The 20,191-nt window shown below is 36.1% G+C and overlaps 1 protein-coding gene across 1 annotated transcript; it reads right to left on the bottom strand.

Moving 5' to 3' along the window:
- Positions 1 to 186: 186 nt before the first annotated feature.
- On the bottom strand, positions 187 to 18,071 carry Frl (formin-like protein). The gene is made up of 14 exons (XM_077442528.1): positions 17,771 to 18,071; positions 10,885 to 11,055; positions 9,579 to 9,658; positions 7,674 to 7,813; positions 7,389 to 7,600; positions 7,067 to 7,315; positions 6,186 to 6,446; positions 5,606 to 5,734; positions 5,425 to 5,536; positions 5,063 to 5,349; positions 4,772 to 4,988; positions 3,327 to 4,180; positions 3,134 to 3,247; positions 187 to 656 (listed from the first exon to the last, which is right to left on the bottom strand). Exons 1-14 carry the CDS (start codon positions 17,984 to 17,986, stop codon positions 432 to 434), a joined length of 3,267 nt encoding a protein of 1,088 aa, XP_077298654.1. The 5' UTR covers positions 17,987 to 18,071; the 3' UTR covers positions 187 to 431.
- Positions 18,072 to 20,191: the final 2,120 nt, after the last annotated feature.

The following is a 20,191-nucleotide window of genomic DNA, read 5'->3' on the forward strand; positions in this document are numbered from 1 at the left end:
AAATCTAGACATATATTGCAGGCATGAGTATTCATTCATTTTGTCATAAATATGGTAATATATTTGTGCAAGTCAATAAATGCTATATACGTCAACGTAAAATTGAAACGATTCACATTATATATAATATACATACATATATATAGTATATATTAACAATAAAATGGTACTTAAAAATATTTGGTCAATTTCAAAAAAATATTACAAAAATATCACTTTATGAAAGTGGCAGGGTTAGATCCTTACGAGCTAAATCTAAATACACATAATAATAATAAATTCTGAATAATATTTGCGCGTACATAAGATCATGTGTCATGTTTAGATTATACGTATACGTATACAAAAAATAATTGCTGCGTACAATTAATTTTTAATTTTCACCCTGCTTTTCAAAGACACTCGTTTAAATTATTAGATTTTGATAATGATCAAAATAAAATATTCGTATCACACAATTCCTCCAATCCTTTTGAGAGGCGATGAGAGTTGATGCGTCGACGGTGCGAGCGTCGCACTGCATCAGCTCTCCTATACGGTTCACTCCTGAGACCCAATAGGATGTCTTCCAAGGCTCCGTTGTACACTTCATCTTGTTGTAGTAGTTTCTTATCCGAAACGAGATTTTTAGTTTTAAGCTCATTGATAACGGCATCCTGCAATAAGATAATATTAAGAGTTGTTAGGTTATTTGATACATACTTTTAGGTTAGGTCAGGTAATTTGAAATCGACAAGATGTAATTAACACGCTCAGATAGGTAAGGGCGAAATCACACAGAGAGGCACACGATACACTAAGCATGCATAGCCATCCCTGAGGCACGCGGTCCATAAAATCACCCCCTGGAGTATGTTCGGTGATATTTTGTTCTTGTATTGATATAAGCTTGACAGTGATCGATAGCAGCTAATCCCATATTTGAAGAAATGTAAGAGAAACTTGTCGAAATAATAAGATCGTACGAATTAACAATGAACTAGGAACGCCCTTTCTTGACTGGAAGCCATGAAGACGTGCCGTGCCGTTCATTTGAATGTGTTGTAAGGGCGAAATCACACAGGGAAGAACGGCATGTCGTGTGCTTGGCTCCCCGCTAGGGATCCCAAATCCGAATACTTTTTTATTTTTAACCTACAGCACATTTAGTTTTATTTGATGTTCCGGATAATGATTCTCTTAAAATTTTAATAATATCTTGAACTATATGTAAATAAATAATTTAAAGCTTCTATTCGATATTCTAATATTTGGGATCCCTACTCCCCGCTGTGGGGTTCTCCTACATTTCTTCAAAGATGGGATACACCGTTATCGATCACTGTCAAGCAAGGATAAATACAAGGATACAATTTTACCGAAAACATTCTAGGGGGTGGTTTTGGGAAGGTGTGTGCTGGGCGTGCCATGAATATGTGCTGGGCATGCCACTATTTTTTCGCATGTTGAAAATTATCTAAAAAAAAAACGTACCACTTTCCTTGCTGTGTGTTTTCGCCCTAAGTCAGGTTAAAACTTTAATTTTGTGTTTGTTGAAAGTTAAGCATCCAAACATATGCAAGGTGCCATGCAAACATAATATGTAGTCGACACATTCATATGTTAAGTTTATTATTACTAAAGTTTAGTTGGGTTAGGTTGAGTTTAATTAGTCATTAAATTATCGTCACACTTGTATATTATTGGGCATTCACATTTAGCACCCGACTATCTGAAATTAAACTAATGCCAAAAATTGTTTCATGGTGCGTACGCACTAAGCCAACGAAGGCAAACTTGGTTGGGACCAGTGGCGTACAAAATATCGTAGACTACCTGTATATGATTAATGATGATCTAATTTTAGCTCAATTTCCAAAATTTATTTAAACTGTATGTTCTGTTTTAACTTTGGATATTTAATTTTAATTTTAATATAATAATTATAGTTCTGTTACGTACACCGCCGAGTAAGTACAAAACTGTGTGACCGTTATAATTGGTTTCAAGGATTATCTCCAGAAACTAAGTGCAAGTAGGCTAAACAATGGCCACCGAATTGGTGTAGTAAGCGGCACCCAATCCCTTCTCAGAAGTGACTGATAGCGTGGGACTGAGTGTCGCGGGAATACATATCCGGGTACATGCCTAAGCAATGGGGAAGTAACCGGACGTCGAAGATGCCCTGAGCGACCTGTCCCTTTATAATGAGGTACTAAGATCATATCAAGACACTCTGGACGGAGCACTGCCAGTGCGTGTATCTCCTTAATCACCAATAAATGCTGTGAAACGACTTTGGCCTTTTACTTGGATCCTCCACCCACCCCTACGCCACAGTTCTAATTTTGGGGTTTGGTGCAAACGATCGACAAGCGCCAGACAGACTGAACCGCAGATTAACTGGATGGCTGCTTTAAACGCAATTCTCGACTTCACGAATGAAAGATTGCACATCAGATGACGAGTAACCTTTCGATGTGCACAGACGCAATTATTAAAATTGAGTTGGATCTTTGTGGCGAGTTTAATAAGGCAAAATTCGGAACTAAAGTATCCTAAGCACAGAACGTATACAGGGTAGGTATGTCGGGACTTCGGGTAGTTTTCGCTTAGTGTAAGTGCGAGCAGTGCGCACGCATAAGCTACACGTGTCATTAATCTGTGGTTCAGTCTGTCTGGCGCTTGTCGATCGTTTGCACCGCATCGCTAATTTTGATATTTAATTTAAATTTATTCATTTAATTTTTATTACGATATTTTGTACGCCACTGGTCCCAACTAAGTTTGCCCTCATTGGCTTAGTGCGTACGGAACATTAGTATATATATTAGTATACTTACAAACAAAATGGCATTTCTTACAAACAAATTTAGGTTAAAACATTAGCATGAAAACGAGCATAGGTTAGAATATTAAAGATGAATGATTTGCAAACAGTCAAATATATGTATTTAACGAGCCGAATTTTTGATTAGCACAACTTCAAAACGTATGCAAGCAAGATTGACAAACAATTCAAAACGAAACATTCAAATGTATTAACGGTACCTTACATAGTATACGATAAAAAATATTTGTCAAACACGTTTGAACTGTTTGCTTTATACAGATTCTAAGCATAAGCGATACTGAAGTGTCTAAATTTATCAACCTGTTGCTTTTTAGGATTCCCTTTATTGGCGGGAGCTTCCTTATTATTCGACCTAGACGAATTGAGAGCGGCCTGCTCCAAACGTCTCCTCTGCTCATTCTCTTGATCGGCCACCTGAAACATAACAATACACATATATATCATACACTCCATATAAAATTGTAAAAGGATTTGTACGGCAATGTCGACAAACCTTGCACGCTCTCGTGAACCGAACCAGCAGTGAGAAAAATCCATTGGCATCGCACGAACTAGGACTTTCGCCAAAGTACTCGACGCACTCCCTGAACGAATCCTGAGCTATCTTAACCTCGGCGCGCAGACGCTTCAACTTCTCCTCGGTGTTGTTTAAAAAGTCGCGAAGGACCATGTTGTGGGGACTCTTGGTGTTGCCTCTCACGTCGGATTCCTTACGCACAGCCTCCATGCCCTTTTCGAACTCGTGCACATCTGACACCACATTCTCCAATGATACCTGAGCAGCTTTGGCGATATGCATCAGTTCAGATTCGAAGCTGAGCAAATCGGGAAAAGTCCTCCGTATCGTACCGACTATATAATGCAATAGCGAGATGCGTTTATCCGTCGACTTTGTATCGAGTAACGTGTCCAGGGATTGCAGTTTGAAACCGTATGCCGGTCCTCTCTTGCTGCTGTTTAAATAATTGCCGAACGCCAAGATGATTTCGAGGATGCTTCGGAACTTCTGCGAAGATTTGACCGACGAGGCGCCTGAAATGATTGCGTGAATTTGTGGCGTTATCAGGTGTAGATTGTCGAAGAAGTTGCCCATGTAGCTCATAATTGACAGTTTCGCTGATATTCGTTCGACTTTCGTCAGTTGCATGAGGAATTTGTCTTCTTCCGTCAGCAAGTTGACATTCTTTTTCTCGATTGTGTATTCGCGGTATGCCTTCGACTCCTGCTCGGTGGGAATCATGCGTTGTAGTATTTCAACGCTTTCGAGCGGTAATTGTTTCAAATCTAGTGCGTTTATTGCGAGTATGACTTTCTCGACGGGTATATCCAATTTTCTACGTGAGATTGCTAAAATATAACATGCAAAAATTTACCATCAATAAAAAGATTGTACATTTATTTAACAACTAAGAGTTAAGTCTTACAAGATTAGGAACAGTACAATACAGAATAAAATATGTACTTGTCCATTAAAGCGAATAATGATAATACCACAACATAAAACATAACGATCTTACAAAATTTCGACAAACGGATTATTGCGCAAATTGTGATCTCGCGCACGACAATCGTTGCCACAAAAATCGCGAATACGGAAGAGTTCTCGTTAGTACAATATTTCTCCGGGTGTGCCTTTCGATTGATGGAGTTTTTGGGTACCAGACGTGAGCGAGATCAAAATTTCATATGCAAAAATTGTAATTGATACGTTGTCAAAATTGTATCTAAACTCTCCAGCAAGGATAACCAGTGCAAAGAACATTTTGCAATCAGTTCAGAATGAAGCCTTTTATTAAAAACATGTCTGCTATCAAAAAATCTTTCAACTCTTCCAAAGCTTGACCATATTGTTCAACATTGAATATAAAAAAAAATCTGAAGCCACTTAGATTTGTATGCATATATGTATGTAATTATTAAGAATATTAATTTGCTCACCAATATTTCTCAATCTTGTATGCTCCAACAACGTTATATTATCAGGCTTTTTAAACCGCTTACTAGGGTATGAATTGAGACCGTCGATCTCTGAATTAGAATTATTAGTCATTCCGCCTATGTTTATGCCGATCTTGAACTTTTCTTCGAATTCTAGGAAATCGATGCGGTCGTTTAGCTTATCGTCATCCAGTTCGTTAAAGATCGTACCACGAACCTAAAGAAAAGTAAAAATAAAATATAACCCGAATTCAATCAAACATACGCTCTACTTTATAGCAAGACAAATACCTGATTGGGTTTTAACGCGATCCAATTAAGAGTGGGCAACTTATATTTGGTGTGAACTTTACGTTTGATAGTCATCGCATCCGTGCAATGAGGTGGAGGCATGCTTCCTGGCGCTGGAGGAGGAGCTGGAGGTGCTGGTGGAGCTGGAGGTGGTGGAGGTGGTGGAGCAATAACAGCAGGAGGAGGTGGAATGATCGGCGGAGACATGGGAGGGGAGAGGGGTTCACATGGGAGATTCATCATTGCAGTACTGTTTCCGTTAGGTACATGTGACGATAGTTTATCGACTGAAAACAAAAAGAAATTAATTAGATTACATAGAATTTGACGAGACAATTCTGCGGTATTCTGCAGATACTTACTTGAAGCGTCTCGAGGCAGCGTCATGGTAACGGCTTCTAATTCGTGTATTTTGTTTTCAAGCATGGATTGCCTGTTTCGAGAATCTTGTTGAGCTCGTCTCAGTGTTGAAACCTTTGAACGAATGTATGATAATGTATTTTATTTCAAAATTCATGAACCAGTTAAAAAACTAAGATTTACCTCTTCAGCAACTTGCCGACGAGCTTCGTCCAACTGATCTCGTTCTCCACGCAACTGTCCCAATTCTGATTCTAAGCTGGCGAGCTTATGAAGAGCTTCGTGTTCTATGACGCTCATTCGTTCGTTCGCCTACATAATAAATAAAATATTTCATTTTACATAGATATATACCAGGAAGGCCTAACAGGTAGACCAGGTAGGTAGTTGCAACAATGAAATCAGATAAATTGGTAAACTCTGATAAGAAAGGATCAACTCGGAGTCACAAATATCCAAGTCTGACCAGCAGTATTAAATATTAGCACGGAATCGAACCCGGTAACCTCTCAGTGCTAAACATAAATGCAACCACTGAGCTATACCGCTGGCTATAAATAAAATAATTATATAATCAATTAGTGAAGTCTAAGCAAATGAAATACTAGGAATGAAAACATATTAGTCAGATCCACCGAGTGTGAATGTGTTATCGAAATTTGACTAATGTTTTTCTCATATATTGTGGATGAAAAAGTATGAGAGGTTCAAGAAATTTTAAACAATCCTTAAAGCAACAAAATATATTTTAACATTCACTAACATGACCGAGTTCATCTTCCAATTCGGACACTTTTTCAAGAGCTGCAGTCTTCGTTTCGCTATCCTCCATCAGAGCGGCCACGTCGAATACGTTATCTAAATACGCCGAGATTTGCACCTGAAGTTCCTCGCTTTCAAACAAACGCAACTTTTCCAAATACTCGTCGAGTCTCAACTGCGTAAACTCATACTGCAGATGAACTCTAAAGTTCATATTTTCAACGGAATGCACTATAATATTCACAAACTGCATACAAGCCACCTACAAAACAAAAAGGGAAGAATTTAAACGTCCGTTTTATAAAATAAATGTGCATTTAAAAAAAATTTCTGTACATTACAAAAAAATTGTGTGCATTTATTTCTAAATGACGGATACAGATTGCATTAGAACCTTTACTTTGATCATTGAAAAAAATATTTGCTACTTAAAAAGCAGATGATATGTGCATTCAAATGACAGATGAATTGTATAGACAACGTCGCGAATACCAAAATACGAACCAACGTTTGGTTAGGTTATATTCATTTATAGTTTGGTTAGGTTAGGTTAAGTTAGGGTTTGTTTTATTTATTTAAGATAACATTTCACTAGTGAGAAACTAAAGTTAACACATTTGTATCCATTATAATGCTAAAATCTATTTTTTCGAATGATCGCTTCATATTTTTTAATGGTCACTTTATAATGCCAAAATATTTTATTCGATGCACAGTACGAGATTGTTTAATGCACCGAAAATAATGCAAATTTTTAATGCACAAACATTTTTTTTAAGATACAAAGTATTTTTCTCAATGTACAGTTAAATCGCACCCAAACAAAAAAGGCATAAATATACCAATCAAGAATCAACAAGAGCGATTGTGAAAAACACTAACCATAAACTCAATGTGAAAATTGTCATAGTTCATGAAATACTCCATCAGCGTATGAAACCTATGCTCTTCTTCGCAGACCAACTTAAAATTATCGAACGCCGACAATATGATCTGATGGCCTCCTTTGACTAAGCATATGGCGGCGAGCAATTCGAGGACCAAAGCTTTCGTTCGCATTGAATGATGAACCAAACTCAACGCTATACTGTTAATAGCCTCTCGGTGCATGATTACCATATTAAACCCATACTGAAAAAATAGAAAAATCATTAAAAAAACAACATCTAAAACACATCCAAAGTTGAAAGAAGAGCTGACGCACTTTATTGTTCATGATAGCTCTCATACACATTATGCAAACGTGAATATCATCGGTGCTCGTTCCCATTTTTAATTTGGCGGCGTGTTTTGAGCGTCGACGGACTAATGTCGGACTGCCGTCTCCGGCTCCTGCATTTCCCCCGTTCGTTAATAATAGAGGGGGACGGTTGTAGTGTTTTCCGGCGATGCTTCCCGAATCGATTGTGCTGTTCACTGCGCATATAAATATCCAAATTACTAATTGGTCGTTTATATACAGACATTAATGACACACGATGTGAAATACCTGGAGAGTTTGCGTCGTTGGCCAGGGCTCGGGCTTCTTGAATTTTGTGCTCATGCCTCATCATGCTGAGTCGGAAGCTCAAGTAGTCTATCAGCACATCTAGGCCTCGGTTGTTTTCATCGAGGAATTCTCTCACCCATCTATCAAAGAACAATGCTTTAATAAAAGACCTATCGAATATGCCTATCGAAGTTTATAATTGTCATGCAAGATTACTACTACTTGTACTCATTATCACAGATTTTAATCATTTTTAGATTACACGGGACGGTTTTTAGTGCAATATTATTATTAAATAGCACATATAGTGGAAGTTTAATTACATGTCTGACAATCAGACCAATTTTAAAAGCTAATTTGTTATTTGTATATGTATATTTGTATGTATACTGAAACTAGACAGTTTCAGGTGTTTGGTTTGATTACATGATAAGTCGTTCACAGACTTTCTGTTCACCGACAACTCAGCCAACAGGATAGTTTGGTGGTTGCGGGAATGTTAACCAACGAGAGGTTGTCAGGTTCGATCCGGTGAGTTAAAAAGAATTTATTCCGAGTATAATCTGTAGTGCTGCTGGTCAGACTTGGATATTTGTAACTCCAAGTCGATCGTTTTCTATCAGAGTTTGCCAATTTATCTGATTGCATTGTTGAAACAGTTCCTCCATCAAATTTGGCAAAATAAATCCTACCCACTGTCACCACTATTTTAATATGATTTCAAAATTTATATGTGTATTAGTTTTATATCGTAGGTGTCCCTCTGGGGCAAACCATAATGACATCATGGGGAAATGTAAAATAAAATAAATAAATAAACTCGCTTGCAGACATTCGTTTACCGACAAATCGATCACGACTGTTAGTTCACAGATATTTCGTTGATAGATAGTTTGCTCACAGATAATTCACAAATCCAAAGTGTCGTTGTCGAATAATTTTTCCAGCTTTTAATATAATTAAATTATTATACATTCACAAAGGTAATTCTTTATTTATTTTATATTTGTGAACAAACATCTGTGAACGAACCCGTCTATGAGCGAATTGTCGGTGAACGAAGTATCTATGAAGGAACTGTCGGTGAACGGACGGCCGTGAGCAAGTATAGTCAAAGTACTATAGTCAAAGTACTGATATCACTATCACTGAGGAACAAAAAAATGACCAAAGTGGAGACTAATCAATCTTTACTAAATTTGTCTCACTGAATTCAAATATGACAGTGATTTTTGCTGGCTTGCTCTCGTTTACGAGGTATGAGCATTCAAAAAAATGCACAACTTGTACATTTTTTTTAGTAAGGAAAAAAAGTAAGTAACTCAAAATCTAGTAAGGAAAAAAAAGTATATTTTTGACGTTTAAATTCTCTAAAAAATTAATTATAAGTATTTTAAAGCAATAAAAAATTACAATCAATAGGAAAAACATCTGAATTTTGATTCCAATGCTCACTTTTGACACATCAATGCTAAATTTTGAGTTAAAGACTGCAAAAAAGAAAGAAGTCAAAAAATTGCGCATTTTTTTAAACACTCATATCTCATAAACTAGAACAAACTAACATAAATCAATGTCATATTCGAATTCAGCGAAGAACGGTTAGTCTCCACTCTGGTGATTTTTTTTGTTGTTGCTCAATGTAATCACATTATATGATTGTGTCTCTAATTAGGCATTTGTAAAAGTTTTATTTATAAAATATGGTATGTGTCATGTAAATTAGACTTTTCCATCATATAAGGAAAAATCATAACATTGTATAGTTTCCATACGGTAAACATTTATATAGCAATATGATACACATTAATATATGCATTAAATTAGAGTTAATGTAGCAAAGAAAAAAAAGACAAATAAAATACAAGCGAATGAATGGTTCGGACAACGGGATCATGTACTTACTCAATGTGATTTGTGCGTAACGATATTTCCAAATCTCTCAACACTTGCGTAGAAGTGGATTCCCCGACCATTTTCCTTTTCTAGAACATCACAGACATATAGGGAGGGGTGTGATATGGTGAGCAAAAAGCACACGCACACGACAAAAACAACAATAAAATAAATAAATAGCTTTAACTGCACTATTATATGTATGTACGTTACATAGATCTACCATCATATCTAAAAAAAAACCCCAACTCGCTTACCTATCCTGAACGTCATCCCTAGACTCGACTAGCTCAAACTTTTTCGATGAAATGTTTGATGACTATGGTTAGAAATGAGAATGTTTAATCTTTCTAGATATAACGGTAGATCTATACACTGATAAAACACTAATCAAGAAAAGCACTACTTAATTTAAGTCGATTTCTTAATATTTTATATAAAATTTTATAATCCTATTCGTAAAGTGGATTCAAATCTACAAATAATCTTAACACGATGAGCAAAATTTATATTTAACCAAATATCAAAACATATAATAGGTTTCTAAAATGATGAACAAAATTTCATACATAAAGATTTTCATACAATTGTGCAAAATTAAATTAATTTTCAATTTAAATAAAAATTCAATTCATGCTAATTATAATAGGGTACGATTTAACTGTACATTGAGAAAAATACTTTGCATCTAAAAAAAAATGTTTGTGCATTAAAATTTGCATTATTTTCGGTGCATTAAAAATCTTGTATTGTGCATCGAATAAAATATTTTGGCATTATAAAGTGACCACTAAAAAATATGAAACGTTCATGAGATAAAATAGATTTTAGCATTAGAATGGATACAAAAAGTGGCAACGTTGCAGTCTTCCGCTATTGTCAACTGTCAGAAGTTGTTTCTCCTACTTTTGTTTCTCACTAGTGAAATGTAATCTTAAATAAATAAAACAAACCTTAAGTTGACATAACCTAACCAAACCATAAATAAATAAAATCTAACCAAACGTCGGTTCGTATTTTGGTATTCGCGACGTTGCCAATAAAGTTCATCTGTCATTTTAATGCACATTTCATCCACTTTTTAAGTAGCAAATATTTTTTTCAATGATCAAAGCAAACTTTGTAATGCAATTTGTATCCGTCATTTAGAAATACACACAATTTTTTTGCAATGTATAAATTTTTTTTAAATGCACATTTATTTTAGAAAATGGACGTTTAAATTGTTCCCATTATAATATAATAAAAAAAAATAAAAATAAAATGAAAGCGTTAATCAAATATAGAAAAATGAAAATATAAAAAAATTAACTACTCTCGAGCTCCTCGAAGCTTTCGGGTCCAAGTATGTCTTCAGTTTATTCAAATAATGCGCCGGGGAGTCTTTGGCTTGCACCATGTCCTGATCGCATATGATCTCCCATTTCTTTTCGTTATCGTAGCTCCGGAGTAATTTAGCTTTATCCGGTGGCAAATCCATAGAAGCCTGCAAACAGCAAAAACACACACATATATATATATATATATATATATAATAGATAATATACATAGAACTGAGCCACGGTCGATATTAATATCACCAGCGTAGAGATAAATTTCCAGATATAATACATCGCTTCTAAATATACAAATGAAAATTCCATTTCACAAAATATACATGTGTATATTACATATAAAACTATTCGTAATCTACATGCAACGTACATTTCCTCAAAAAAACCGGAAACGGCGGTAATGATTCTAAGAAAAACGCCTACTAGTAAATATTATATCCTGTTTAAATATGTACGCAATGTTTAAAGATAAGGAAACTTGCGACACTCATTTATATATATAAATATATTCTTGTATGAACTTGTAATCATGAATTGAGGAGCTATCAAATTAAAATATTTAAATTTATTTCTGATTCATAAAATTTGAATCTATAATGTAGAGTATTTATTATTATATAATAACGACATCTATGATCTTTGTTTGCTTTTGAGAATTTTCCAACTTTTTTCTAATATTAGTTAATATGGCTATTCTTAAAAGCATTCATTTGTTTATTGTTTGAAAATTCAATAGGAATAAAAATGATTAAGGGCGAAAACACACAGAGTGGTATGGGACGTCACGTGTCCTTGACTTGTACACGTGCAGAATGATGTTTGGGAGGTTGCACGTGTATGCATATCCATATGCAACCGAAAATTTCTTCTACATTTCTTTAAATATGGGATTCACCGTTATCGATCACTGTCAAGCAAGGATAAATACAAGGATAAAATACCACCGAAAACACTCCAGGGGGTGATTTTTGGGACTGTGTACCACGTACATGAACTAGTCGTGCTGCGTTTTTTGCGCACGTTTAAAAGTATCTAAAAAAACCCGTACCACTCAGTGTGTTTTCGCCCTAATGCGATTGGCAATTTCTTCTTCGTTTGGTTTATCATCACTAGAGACACGTATTTTGGCCATTTTTCTATTAATTCGGAATAGATGCTAAATTCGTAAAGTATGCGAATAGATGCTAAAATAACAAACAAAAGTGAAATTTGCATACAATTTATAAAATTAACCTTTCCACCGCGTACGACTACTATACATGTCCTAGCGAACATGCCCTCAGCGCGCGAGACACGCATAGATGTCTTGGAAGTTCCAACCTGTATAAGAGCCGTCTATTGTGTTAAAATTTTATAACTTGGTTGAAGATATTACTAAATGTATACTTTACCAAATTCAATAGATGGCAGTAGTCAAAAAAAAATAATATAGGTTGTAAAATTCAAAAAAATATTACAACCTATATTTATAGTCGAAAACGCGATAGCAAAATCCGCAAAAAAACAGCCGCGTACAGGGCATGTTCGCTAAATTTGGTGACGCGGGCAAAGGGTTAATAGACAATTTAGAAGGGTCTTCCTATTTAATTTAGAAGACCCTTCTAATAGACAATTTAAAACGGTCTTCCTTTTGCCCATTTATTATGTGAAGAAATTGAGGGGATAAAACAGAGCTTGCAGTTTACCATAGACGGTGTTTTTCCCGTCAAAACCAAGCAACTGCTTTTGTCTACAACTGTAAACAAAAGAACAGTTGGAGCTGTGTATCCAAAAGGCTGCTCAAAAAAGCGTCTTAATACTTTTTTAATGCCCTAAAACGCTAAAATACAAAATGAAAATGCTAAAATTGACGCCCAAAATACGTGTCTTTACTTATCACCTTCTTTCGGCAGTAAAAAGAAATCTTAAGTACTCATATATGTATTGAAACTCGGAACCATGTTCTAACCACATTGTTTTCATCTATTTTGAAACCATTATAAAGTTGCCATTACATTTAATTTGCCTCATGTTCATTATGAGTATGATAAATATCTATATCTAAAAGGATTTTCCTCTACGATCGAACAAGTCATCAATTGCAGAGGAGATTTTCGACGACACCGACGACAACCACATCACAGATTGAAGCTCTGGAAAGAATCCGTCGAGCTTTGACCTTTATATGTAATTGACAGCCTGTTTTGCAACACGTTCAATTGATACATATTGAATTACCAAAATTGCCCACATACACGCGCACAAATGGACGACCGTTATTCGTAAACAATATTACATATTCAAATCAAGTCATCAATATTTTTATACATAAAAAAACTTAAGCACACACAAAAAAACCATTACATTATGCAAATGTATTCATCATAAATTAAATTTTTAACATAGAGATTCACTATCGGGTCCGCCGCCAACTATCACATTGACCTTACCGAGCGTTTATATCATATCTTCGAGGAGACAATGTGCACGCAAAAAAAATCTGCACGTTCAATGTTAACGTCAAACACACGCTCGAATGCAGATTCGCCGAAGGTTACGTGAGCGTTCGCAGATTAATTGATCGGTTAATCAGCCATGCGTGCCAAATAACAACATTCAGCAGGTAAACGGTGTCGTGTGATTACATCAATGCTGCTTATTGTTATCGTCGTTAGCGGCGAATCGTTTCATCGCCGATTCGCGTTAAAGCAAACATTATTTCTAGGAATAAAAAAAAAATGACAGATAAAATTGTCAAATAGACGGAAATCTTGGTCTATGATTGACGGGTCAAATTTCGTCATACGCGACCAATACGGAAATCGTGCACAATTCAATACCAGGAAATGGAGATTTGTTCTTCTCGAGAAAACGTTAGATTGTATTCTATGACTTACAGTATTTTTTTTTCCTTTCAGACAGTTTACCTGAAACAATATATTCTTTTAACCTTTCCACCGCGTACGACTACTATACATGTCCTAGCGAACATGCCCTCAGCGCGCGAGACACGCATAGATGTCTTGGAAGTTCCAACCTGTATAACAGCCGTCTATTGTGTTAAAATTTTATAACTTGGTTGAAAATATTACTAAATGTATACTTTACCAAATTCAATAGATGGCAGTAGTCAAAAAAATAAATATAGGTTGTAAAATTCAAAAAAATATTACAACCTATATTAATAGTCGAAAACGCGATAGCAAAATCCGCCAAAAAGCAGCCGCGTACAGGACATGTTCGCTAAATTTGGTGACGCGGGCAAAGGGATAAGGTTGTGGCTATTTGCAGGTACTATATCTGCGAATTATTGGCTATTTGCAGGTACTATATCTGCGACAGGCGCAAAGCCTTCTGCGCATGCGCGTGAACTGTCACTGTCAGCGTGTTTACTGTTAAAATTTTGTTTTAAACCTTTTAAAATTTAGTTCGAACTCGTAAAGTGACGTAGAGTGAAAAATATAATCCAAATTATTTAATATTATTAATTGTTAGAAAATTATTATCATATACAACGTATAATACCTACATACAAGTGAAAGCCGCGAACTAGCTAAATTATATAAATCTATTATAATAACGTGCGAAATTTATTTGCCTCATGTATAATGAACGATTGATTAAACAAGTCTAGCATACATTAAATGTAAGAAATTATAATCGCATGCGCAGAAGGCTTTGCGCCTGTCGCAGATATAGTACCTGCAAATAGCCAATAATTCGCAGAGACAGTACCTGCAAATAGCCAATAATTCGCAGATATAGTACCTGCAAATAGCCACAACCTTCTTTTAAATCGACTTACATACATTGTATATATAATGTTCTACAATAAGTTATGAAATTTAATAAAAGTAAGCAATAGCGTATTGGTACTTAACCCTTTGAATGCTGACCAACGCCGATCGGCATTTTGCCAACAAGTTCATGAGCCGGAAATACGCCAATAGGCGTTCTTTTTTGAGTATGTAAAAAATAAACAAGAATAAATACCCACTAAGCCTTTCCAGCTAGCATTGAAAAAAAAATTCCATTGAACTTGGGTCGTGTAATTCGTCTCAATGTTTATAAAGACTGCTTTACATCGGAATTTCTGAATTTATAACCATATCAGAATTACTCGATGGAAATCCTTAACTGCTGAGTATTTTAGATTGTGGCTTGCATTTAGATTGTGAGCATTACATTTTAACAACAATGAAGAAGATGGAACTAATTTTGGAAAGATACATTCATTAATATTTTGTTGCAAGATATATTAGAGTGTCTAAACACACCTTTACAAAACTCGAAATCCTCGGCGGTAGTTATCTAGGATTTGTTTGGATTAGCTACAATATTTATACCTGCTTTATATTGGATTTCTAAATAATTATAGTTGGAAATGTTGGCGAAATTTTCAGCACGGCGCGATTTCAACAGAAAAGACGTCAGAACTCAAAGGGTTAAGCTTACTAAAATTTTACATGCAAATTGCACAATTATCTTACTTGCACAATTATTAACTATTCATTGTGCAATCGAAGAAGTATGGATGTTCTAATACGACAACAATCAATAAATTAATATTAAATTGAAGATATATCTACAGATATATGAGATTTAATAAATTTGCACAATATATAAACAAAATTTCTTCAGTTGAGCTGATATGTAAGTTCGCATTCTGTCACAAATTATGATAAAATATAATTGTTAGTGTATTCTCAATTATCCAGACTAATACTGGGGAGTGCGGATAATCCGAGCTATCAATTTTTGATATCGTTTTTATTGTTTGAGTGATACAATATCCGCATCACTCATGCATTGAAAACCCGGATCATTTGAATCGCTATCAAACCACTCTTCAATGTTTTCCCTTTCAACATTTATTTTCAAAGCATTTTAAAATTTACATTAATCTGTATATGTAAGATAAATATACATACGTACACATGTACCACTTGCCTTGATCTCTTCACAATCCGATGAATCTACTTCCACATAATGATCTGGCCATTGTTATTGGTTTTACTTTCAACCTATGTACATAGATTTTGCTATTAAGTGAACAGCATTTAATATATTCATTTTTTCCAAACAATTGTCATCGTCATCATCTTCCTCGGCAAGAGTTTTGAGAAGACCAGTACGGTAAAGCCGTTTCATTGACGATATGACACTTATCATAAGATCGTCGTTTGTTTTAAATATACATATTATACTTTCATTCGGATGAGAAGAAGCATTATCTATTAACAATATTGCTTTTTGTGCAACTGTTTACGTTTTAAAACATCTCTCACTTCAAGAACACAGTCTGTAATCAATCTTCGAAGATCTCTCTATCCCTCTAGCTCCTTTTTGATTATAATAATCAACAGGAAGTCCCCTTAATTGATCTACATAGGTTCCCGATTAATTTCCACAATACATGTAATACGCTTTTTAGAAGATTTGTGTCTGGGAGTGGACTTTTATTTTGACGAAATGAGCGTTTTCTTTCGACGAAATAACCTGGATAATCGAGATTATACTGTATATGTATTGTTGTACAGGAATCTGGGGGAAATTTTACCTACGTATTTATATGTAGTTGTTATTGTACACAATCGTACTTCTTAAACAGTTTCCATTCTATCAAATTAAACTAAGATGAACTTCATGAAATGATTGTTTAATCAATAACATATTTGGTGTTTCCAGGAACATTATCGTAGCGAGTGAGCGATATGTATTAAAATGAAGAAATTAGCTAATATTTCATGACTCATATTTGCAGCTAGATCGATTTTGCTTTTCATTTGACGTAGTTTTACATAATAAATCTGGCTTATGTATATGTTATGTAGTGAAAGCATATTTCAAGTGAAAATATATTTTCAGCAGTGAAATTGTATCAAACAATGAATTTACAACGTTTATCAATTTAACCTTAACAACCCAATCTTAAATGAATAGGGCCAACCCTTACTTAGCCTAACCTATCCCAACCCTAACAATCTAATCTTAAATGAATAAAACCAACTCTGAAAATGTAATTTTTTTTTTTTTATAATTTTATTTTCTGCTTTTTGTAATTATCTTACTTTATTGTTATTTTTATTTCTTGCTTCTTAATGTTTAAATTTTTCTTTTTTCTTTCACCTATTTGGGAAAATTCTATATTGGTTTTTTTTTATATTATAATTATTATTTTTTGTTAACAATTTTGTAAATTTGAAAAAAAGAAACTACATTTTCCTATTAAATAAATAAGTAACTGAAACTGAAACGTCACTGAAAACATATTTTCACTGTGACATATTTAAAACTTTAATCAAACGTTTTAAATATATGCTATTATATTATTAAACCCAAAAGTTTATTTATTGAAAAATATATCCATAAATTTGTGATTTAGTTCCATCAGACAAAAGCATGTTTAATTGCGCAATGGTATAAAAGTTTCAGCCAAAATAAAATTACATAGCATCACCATAATAAAAAATCCGTTCGCTGAAACAAAACAAACAAAAACAAGTTAACGCGAAAATAAGTGTGCACAATTGAGGCGAAGACCAAACGATGTGTTTTTTTTTCCTCCAAACAATTAAAGAGTCTATGGAGAATTTCACAATCGTTCTTTCCACTTTCAAGGACCATCACTGCGAGTTGGAAACATTCGTTTTTTTTTCGGCGAAATTGCGCAAAACGAAAAGAGAGCGAGAGTGTATGATGCTGCATCCTCGCATCTCAGATACAATGGGGCGATACGAGAACAGGATATGAGACAGGATATGGCAGTCGATGCAAGTTGGTACGACTGAATGCGAAGTCTGATTCATCATCACATCACATCACACATGCGAGTGACAGGAGGGGGGGCGTGGCACGTGTCAAAAGTGGGGTTGCGGGAAAACTGACCAGGACTTTGAGGAATCGCTTGTCGAGCTCGGCCGGCTCGGGCATGGGTTGCTTGGGCCTGGTGGGCTGCTGGCGCTGCAGAGGGAGCGGCTGGTGCGAGTGTTGTTGGTTGTGGTTGTGGTTGTGGTGGTGCTGATGATGCTGCGGCCGAGCCATGCCGAGAGGGACGATGTCGAGCGCAGGCGGCGGGTGGCCGCGCGAGCCGCGCGCTCCCATCTTGACAGCGCGCTCTCACTCAGCGCACTGCTCGCAGCCCACTGCCCACTGCCCACTGACATCACACAACAGGTCTCATCACACTGACGTACGATAACACGCGCTTTCCCGCCCATGCTCACTGCACTCTTTCGTTCGGTTCACAAAGCAAGCCACTAAAATCTCTATAGCGGAACGTCTGGCAGCCGAAAAGTCCACCGTACTAACGATAACTAGATATAAGCTAGATAAGAATCTTTTTTTGTCCGTGTTCTTTTCCGGAGCAGGATGCAGATCATATTCTGTGGTCCTGTCCTGGGATGGAGGCTGAGAGGAGGGTTCTGCTGGACAGCGTCAGGGGTTCTCTCATTGGCCCCCTACATCATGGGGATCTAATAATGAGTAAAGCATCGTTTAGAGCTTTCGAAAAGTTCGCGGAATGCTTTGGGAAGCTGTGTTCCCCTGGATGCTACTACTCCACTTAATTGCAAAAGCATTTATGTATTGATTTTTTTTTAATATTATATTCTGTGAATGTGTGTGTGTGTGTGAGTGTGCGTTTGCTGTTTAGGTGAGTGTATGTATTTGTGGTTTATGTGTGTGTGTATGTGTGTGTGTGTGTGTGTGTGTGTGTGTGTGTGTGTGTGTGTGTGTGTGTGTGTGTGTATGTGTGTGTGCGTGCGTGCTTATGCACGCATAATTATGCGTACATGTATGTTTACTTGAGGCACGGCACATTTCAGGTTTTGTTTCCTAACGCATGCGCGCTTTATGTGTTCATGCGTTGTTGTTAATTTTGTACTTGGTTATGTACAGTGTGGTTTTTTTATTAGAACAGTGATGTGCGGTTGTTCTTGTGCGATATTCATGAACAACCGTCTCGTTCTCCGACGAAAGGGTCTCTTGGACTGTATTCGTCGGGGGGGGGGGGGGGGGGTGGCCTCATGTTGAGGGCTTTAAGGGTCAAATTCCGTGACCTTTAAAGCGGGCTTATAGATAAGAATCTATTACCCAAATATTTTAATAATCATATAGTTAGGAATAGAGATATACATAATTATAAAACGAGAAATAGGAATAAATTAATTATAGGTAGAGTTAAGAAAGCTAAAACTGCAGAAGGTGTTTTTCACAGAGGTGTTCAAATGTATAATGCCCTTCCTAAAGGCATTAGAGGTTCTAATAACATTGCTGCTTTCTTGAAGAGTGTTAATGGATACCTTTGTGGAAGATGATTTATAATTTTTTGTTGTTATTTTGTATTGTATGTATAAGCAGTTTGCTATTTGAATAAAAAAATAAATAACTATCATACCAACGAGAACTCGAGTGCCAAATATTCCGTATTCGCGATTTTCGTGGCAAAAATTGTCTTTTGGGCGAGTGCAATGTGCGTAATAATCCAATTACCCTTTCATTCATTGGCGCCGTCCACACACACGATATCTACTAACGATATTTCTATATCCAGTTCCAGTGGCGGCTCGTCCATATGGGCTGCGGGGCTGCAGCCTTCCTGTACAGTACAAATTCATGCTATTTTTGTCGTCGGCATTGGCTGCGGGGCTGCAGCCTCCTAGTATAGTATATATTGTGGCGGCTCGCTATACGACATGGTCGAGTTTGGTCACCTTCCTGCGAGTGGGGACCAACTCGGCTGGGTTCGGAGAGCGGCTACTCACTCTGCCTTCAGCTGTCATAAATAAAACACGTGCATTAACATGCCAGTCGTCTCATTCGTTCATCCCCCATAATATGCATATTTTTGTTTTCTTCTGATCACCGGTATGGTCAACGAGCTACTACGGCCTGATCAATGTCTGCAGCCCCCCCATTATGAATTCTCACGAGCCGCTACTGTCCAGTTCCCATATTGCAACCTATGGTTGCTATTTAGGAACTGAATATGGAAATATCGGTAGTAGATATCGTGTGTGTGGACGGCGCCATTCATTTGTATCAATTGTTCTTCGACGACTTGGGTTTTGACCGTTGATATTTCAACGGGTGGTTTTAGAAAAATATTGATACGTGCATTAATACAACGTTAGATGTGTAATAATAATAGCAAACAATAAAAAATTTCGTCGTAGTCGTAATCGAAACTAAGATCGGAAACGAAGTCACAATCAAAATCGCAACCAAAGACACAAGCAAAGTCACAACCAAAGTCACAACCAAAGTCACAACCAAAGTCGTAATTGGAATTGAAATAAGAATCTGGAA

Source organism: Arctopsyche grandis, chromosome 12 (genome assembly GCF_051622035.1).
Source record: "Arctopsyche grandis isolate Sample6627 chromosome 12, ASM5162203v2, whole genome shotgun sequence".
NCBI classification, from domain to species: domain Eukaryota; kingdom Metazoa; phylum Arthropoda; class Insecta; order Trichoptera; family Hydropsychidae; genus Arctopsyche; species Arctopsyche grandis.

Bases quoted from the DNA above. Each gene is read 5' to 3' on its own strand.
- Frl (XM_077442528.1), bottom strand. From the start codon at position 17,986: ATGGGAGCGCGCGGCTCGCGCGGCCACCCGCCGCCTGCGCTCGACATC. The intron at 5,537-5,605 runs GTAAATCTTAGT...ATTCGTTCAAAG, and splicing joins GTCGGCAAGTTGCTGAAGAG to GTTTCAACACTGAGACGAGC. The intron at 3,248-3,326 runs GTTTGTCGACAT...GTTATGTTTCAG, and splicing joins GGTTCACGAGAGCGTGCAAG to GTGGCCGATCAAGAGAATGA.